General features: G+C 39.1%; 1 protein-coding gene across 1 annotated transcript in view; it reads left to right on the forward strand.

Moving 5' to 3' along the window:
- STAM2 (signal transducing adaptor molecule 2) overlaps positions 1-6,425 on the forward strand; it is a gene marked incomplete at its 3' end in the record, with an annotated part of 13,084 nt that extends 6,659 nt beyond the window's left edge. Inside the window, exons 4-10 of the mRNA XM_010167731.1 lie at positions 658-804; positions 2,454-2,523; positions 3,279-3,465; positions 4,413-4,507; positions 5,268-5,350; positions 5,515-5,602; positions 6,371-6,425. Coding sequence (XP_010166033.1) covers positions 658-804; positions 2,454-2,523; positions 3,279-3,465; positions 4,413-4,507; positions 5,268-5,350; positions 5,515-5,602; positions 6,371-6,425 — 725 coding nt within the window. The remainder of the gene's footprint in view (positions 1-657; positions 805-2,453; positions 2,524-3,278; positions 3,466-4,412; positions 4,508-5,267; positions 5,351-5,514; positions 5,603-6,370) is intronic.
- Between the last annotated feature and the right edge of the window lie 349 nt (positions 6,426-6,774).

Here is a 6,774-nt window from a genome sequence, read left to right on the forward strand (position 1 = left end):
CAAACTCATGTGATTGGGAGGGGAATAACAATACAAATTAGAAGTAACAAAGAGAAAATTGAGGTAGAATGTAGGGTGACTAGCATAGACATCCAGAAAAGTTGGAGTAAGTGCAGTTGATAGCTTGAATCTCTCCAGAACTATTGAGGTGGAAACATGGCTAACATTGGAAAAGTCAAAAAGTTTGTCAGTCTTTTTCCTTAACACCAAAACTTGACTCCACTAAAATAACAGCAGGAGAGGTAGGTGAGCTGCCTGCAAGACCTGAGCTTTGGCTGTGCAAGGGAACTTGCCACAGAGGATTGCTGTAGGGGTTGAAGGAGCCCTGGTCTGAAAGAACCAGTTGTTTGGTAGAATCAGGGAAATCTGAACTCCCTGCAGTCTGTCGCTGCATTGAGGTAAGGGTGTTGGAAAAGGCTGTGCCAGCTTTCCAGTGAAAGGATGATGCTCCAGAAGCCTAGCATGTTATCTGTAATATCAGAATCGGTGTGTAGAAGACCATATATTCTAGGCTCTGTTTTCCAAATTTTCTTAATCAAGACAGTTATTAAGAATTTTTACAGTAAAATGGTTTTGGTAACAACTTGGGAGAGGGAACAACTGTTTCTGTTCATTTTGAGCTACAATGATCCCTTTCTATGCAATTTTGTTTTCTAGGCTCATCCAAAAGTATGTGAAAAGCTAAAAAGTCTAATGGTGGAGTGGTCAGAAGAATTTCAGAAAGACCCACAGTGTAGCTTAATATCTGCAACTATTAAATCTTTAAAAGAAGAAGGTGTAACTTTTCCTGCAGCTGGATCCCAGGTAAAAGCTGATTTGGGATACGTGGTACTGTGGGGTTCACTGGTGCTGGCAGAGAACAAACTGAAAAGCTCTCCAAATGAGATCTTTTGTACTTCTCATCAGAGGGAGAGTAGGGTCCTTGTTCTAGTTTGGTTGCCTCCTAAAGCTGAGGTTCACTTCTATTCATTCTGCTTTTTTATGTCCTTGCTTTACTAAGAAAAATAAGAACAGACTAAAGACTATTTCATGATGCCCTTATGAGTCGTTTCATTTTAGATCCTTCTTTTCCTCTGATCATTTTTAGAGCTTCGTTGAGCTGTCACCAACTTAAATCGAAGCAATTCTACACCCACACTGTGTATTTGGTGTTTCACGGTTCTGATTGCTGACTTGGAGCACGTACCTTCATTTTTTCTTCACAGAGCCTGACAAAACAAAGGGCAATATCTGAAATGGAGACATTTTCGAAGATGATCTGTGCTGTGCTTTCCATTTCCAAGTCCCCATTTCTTGTTCATGCAGTTACCTGTCCATGTCAGGAATTATCCTGGCTCTGCAGTAGGTGGGGGGCTCCAGTGCCTCACCTCACCCTTTGTATTTTACTTCTGGTGGTGTATTATGTCCCTCTTGAAAGGGGCCTACAAGAAAGCTGGGGAAGGACTTTTCATAAGGGCAGTTAATGACAGAACAAGGGGAAATGGGTTTAAGCTGAAAGAGGGGAGGTTTAGATGAGATATTAGGAAGAAGTTCTTCACTGTGAGGGTGGTCAGACACTGGAACAGGTTGCCCAAGGAAGTTGTGGATGCCCCCTCCCTGGAAGTGTTGAAGGCCAGGCTGGATGAGGCTTTGAGCAGCCTGGTCTAGTGGAAGGTGTCCCTGCTGCTGGCAGGGGGGTTGGAACTGGGTGAGCTTTAAGGTCCCTTCCAACCCAAACCATTCTATGATTAATCTAGCTGGCAGATGTGATGACAGGTGGTTTTTTTCTAGGCTTGCTTCTAAATATTTTCACGTTAATTCTGAGTCAGGTGGAGATCAGTCCTGAAAATCAGAACTGTAGCTTCCATTACATGTTCCTTATATGAAGTTTACTTTTCTCTATATTACACACAGAGAGGTTTTTTTTACTTTTGCGATCTTTCCTTCCTCCACAAAGACGTTTGCACTTCTAAATCTAGGATATGTGTTAAAACATATGGCAGAAACATGGAAGAGCTAGAGTACTGGCAACCAATTACACTTCCTTTCCTACAAATACATATAAAATGACATCTTGATGTTTTTACCTCATACACATCCAGAGAAGCAAAGCTGAGGTTTATTAGTATTTGGCACTCTTACACAGGACCATTGATAAGTCCTACACACAGCTAGTATCTGAAACTAGGTTTGTGCAGGAAGACTTCCTTATCTAAGAATGGTTACACTCTGCTGTTGTGGATTCAGTAATCATAAAATCCCAGACTGGTTTGGGTTGGAAGGGACCTTAGAGCTCATCCAGTTCCAAGCCCCCTACCAGCAGCAGGGACACCTTCCACTAGACCACTAGATGGAATGCTACAGTAAGGCAGCTAACCAGGAACAACTTATTACTGATTTTTTTAAGTACATAGTTATAGAGCTTTCTTTTTCATTTGTAACCTGAACTTATTTTGTTGTTGATACATTTGCAGGCTACTACAAATGCTGCTAAGAATGGTTCATCATTAAGTAAAACCAAAGAAGATGAAGATATAGCTAAAGGTAAATTGCTAGTCACAGCCTTGGGGTAGAGTTGTGCCCTAGAAGGTTTGTTAAAATGCACAGACATAGGAAGCTTTACTCTCTTCCACTGCACAGAATTGAAAACAAGGGCACAGCAAGGTGGGAATTAATATATTGTGTTATTCAAAATGGTGTGAAGGTGTTTTCCTCATGGATGAGGCTTTGGGGTAAGATATATTCTTCCCCATCACGTAGCCATTAGCATTTTTTGGTGACTGTTTTCTCTCCATAGAGCTTGGGTCTCTTCCCCCTGCACCCACATGTTTTATTTTAGCCTTCATCTTGATGCTTTAAACAAATCAGACCATTTAAATGTTTTATTCTTTCTCCTCTTTCTTGTCTATAGTTACTGTTAATTAGATGTAGTGAAGAATTTATCAGTATTTCTGATCATGCTAATGATGCTATTGACACTAGTGATGTGGACACTGCTTCAAGTAGGGGGTTGTACCATGAAAAACAGAGGTTTTAAAAAATATTTCATAACTTGTGCATGATTATGTCCTGTCTTTTAATCCTGTTGCAGGGCAGAGTAAAGCTCTTGAAATGTGAAATATGGCTAGTAGTTTGGAGCAAAGATTTTAAATTTAAAGTTAGAGGAGCAGTTACGGATCGAGTTTATAATATAAGAATAAATAATTTTCTGTTTATTTTTACTAGGAAAGCAAACTGCCTTTGGATATACAGATAAAATATACAAACTTCCTTTTTTTTTTTATTTCCCTTAATTGTAGCTATCGAATTGTCTTTGCAAGAGCAGAAACAGCAACAAATGGAAACTAAATCCTTGTACCCATCTGCAGAAATCCAGCAGAACAATCAGAACTCAAGGAAGGTGCGAGCTCTGTATGACTTTGAAGCCGTCGAGGACAATGAACTCACCTTTAAAAGTGGAGAAATTATTTTTGTGTTGGATGACAGGTATCATATACTCCAATGAAGGTGTCTTTATTCCAGAACTATTGTTTTCTTAGGATAGCAAATTTTTCCTCTGATGCTTTTTTCCCTGCACAGAAATGTATATTGTCACTCTCGCCTCCCTCAAATCCATTTACCTTCCACTGTTCTTTCCATTCCTCAAGTTTTTGACCTCAGGTCATTTTTGGTGCAGGAAGAACCTCACTGTATATATGTTGGGTATTTCATGCTGTGGTGTAGGTTGAATTCATTTGTAGTTTTTAAGATAAATGTTCTTTATAACCTATGTCATAAGAATATGTGTACACATCACAGAATCAGAATCCCAGCATTGCCTCGACTGGAAAAGCCCTTTAAGATCATCAGGTCCAATCATTAACCTCACACTGACAAGTCCCTGACAAATTTATGACAGTGTTAAATACCAGCTGCTTCAAGAAATGGTTAAATCTCTGGCTATTGAGCATCACATTTGCTAAAAATAAAACTGAAGAAAAAAATACTTAATGGTTGTTGTTACCAGTGTTGCCCCAATGATAGCTAAGGAGCAGAACGTCTTCCCTGCTCATGCTGTTCTAATTTAATAGACTGTGACAGATTAATTCTATTTCTAATGTTAGTCCCCACTTGTGTACTTGTAAACTTTTAGATGAAGCTATAATGGGCTATCCTCTAATCAATCTAAAGAATTGAAGAGTTGTGTTAAATTTTGAGTGATTGCTACTGAATTATTTTACTTCCTCTGATCCCTCCTCTCCTCCCCACCCCTCTGCCTCAACTCCTGTCTTCACTGCTGGGCAGCTGATCTCTACAAATGTTCTCCTTTGCCTTTGTTATTGGATACAAAGGGAAACAAGTGTATTGGATAGCACAGGTTTTCTGTCAAAAGCCCAAAATACGTCACTAAAAGTTAATGTTCAGAGTTTTGTAAGATGTCTTTATTTCCCCAGCGATACCAATTGGTGGAAAGGTGAAAATCATAGAGGAGTAGGACTGTTTCCATCTAATTTTGTGACTTCTGACTTAAGTGTGGAACCCGAGGCAGGTAAGTTATCTGCTAAAACCTGACACATTGATTTGGGAAGGTGTGCTTATGGAACTGGTGGAACTGCTTATTAGCAGTTATTATGGTGGAACTGCTTATTAGCCCATCATCAAAATACTTTCCAGAAATCAGCCCAAGGAGAGAACTGAGAGAGAAATCCTGCTCTTGTTTCAAACAAACAAGCAAGCACATACCACTACTGTAGCTGACTTTAATAATTTCTGCCTTCTGATTCTCTTCTAAGCTGTTGCCTTTTTCCTGTTACAGAAATGCAGCTCAATTTACCATAATTCTTTGTCAGTAACATATTGCATATGAACCCAGTAACTATTTAAAAGGTCAGTGTCTCTTTTCAGAGATCAGACCTATGTAGAATAACATTCACACCCATGTCAGTGGTTTGAGAATCACGTCGTTACCTTTATTCAAGCTCGTGATACCAAAATAAATCTTTTAACGCTTACGACTTGGCTGACAGTAACTGCACGTGTGTTGGAGGTGGTTTGAGATGCTGATGCAACTCGAGTCTTCCCCTTGCTGGGCCTAGGTTCATAATCAGGCTAACAGCCCAGAGGCAGCAGCTTGTCAGAACATTTTCTAGGCAAAGCCATTCTCCAGCAGCTGCGTGCGTCACTGCCTGAAGTACTTATTCGGGTTTCTCTCTCGTTTAAAGAGCTGAGAGCAAGCAAGGAGAAAATGTGTATTTTAAGTTAGTGTCGTAACACAGCTGCAGAAAATAAACTGGTGTTTGTTCTTTCAGTAACTGTGGATAAAAATCCTGTTCCTGAGGACACTACAGAAGAAATTAAGAAAGCAGAGCCTGAGCCAGTTTATATAGATGAGGTATTGAGTCACTTTCAATGTAAAAAATTGAAACATTCCTTTCTTACTGATTGTTAGCAGGTAGTTCTTTTTATATTAAGAACTTTTTTTTAAAATTTGAAAATCAAAACAATCTCTGCCATGCTTCAGAAATAACTGTTCCTAATCTTCTCTTCCCCTTTCAGGATAAGATGGATAAAACACTGCAGGTACTTCAGAGTATAGATCCTACAGATTTAAAGCTTGATTCTCCAGATCTTCTAGACTCAGAAGGTACTTGGAGCACTAAGTTAGCTAGTTTTTGTATTTCTTCTCACAATTGCCGTTTGTGGATTGAACCAGTAATTCTTTTGCATTTATTTTAAGCTTAGAGAAACCATTGTCTGTACTAATAGTGTGTTGTACAATAGCTTATTTCACAGTGGGAGTGTGGGGCTATAGGTATAATTCTAAATTTTCTAATAGTTGCCAAGCCAACTCTGTCTTTAGCAGAGTAATTTGCATGACTTCCAGCTAGTGTACAATGCCTGATGTCTGCAAGATCCATCCACCTATAAAACTCTTGATTGAAATAAGCAATTCAGTTTGTGTCAAAATTTCAGTTTTGCTTAAGAACCAATTAGTTCAAGGTGTGCAAGAACAATGGAGCATACATGAAAAAAGGAGGGTTCCTGGAATGGAAAAAGTGAAGGTAAAGGAAGCTGTGCAGTACAGCAGCTCTGGAGAGATTCACAGCCAGTCTAGGTTAGATATTCCAGTAGGAGATGAAAGTCAGAGATCTTGCACAGTGCAAGAAGAAATGCAAGATTTTCCATGTTTGTCATCAGCAGTCTTTTGTTTGAGAGGACAGAGGGAAATACGGGGGAGGATGACAAAGCAGAATAACCAGAGTATTTTTATTTTCTGTTTGGAGGAATGGAACTAGGTGCACTCTCCAATTTTGTCTGCTATTTTAGTGTATGTGTATAAAGTATTTTTTGGCTACATTTAAACTTTTAATTGTGCAAGACTCTAACTACCTTGACACTTTTATCTTCACAGATATTTGTCAACAGATGGGTCCAATGATAGATGAAAAACTAGAAGAGATAGATAGGTGAGCCATAACATAGCTTCTGTGTTATTTACTATGAGTTACACTGAACTGTGCAGTTGTATTAATTTTTTTTGGTACTTTTTCTTTCCTCTCCCAAACTAGAAAATCTTGAAAGGAAGAAATTTGGACAATTCTACCTTTACTTTTTAACTCTTAGGTACCGAAGTCCCAGTGCGTGTACTAAGATTTGATTGCTGCTTTCCAAAATCTACTGCAGAAGTTACTGGGTGGATTTTGTATTGGCACTTTTTGACTGCAGCCTTTGGCACTGTGTCTACAACTTGGTATTTTCAGTCTGCTCAAAATATTTTCAGTCCTCCGTGACAGGAAAATGTGTTCAGCGCTATCT

The sequence above is a fragment of the Antrostomus carolinensis genome, unplaced genomic scaffold, assembly GCF_000700745.2.
Source record: "Antrostomus carolinensis isolate BGI_N321 unplaced genomic scaffold, ASM70074v2 scaffold23275, whole genome shotgun sequence".
Lineage (NCBI taxonomy): Eukaryota > Metazoa > Chordata > Aves > Caprimulgiformes > Caprimulgidae > Antrostomus > Antrostomus carolinensis.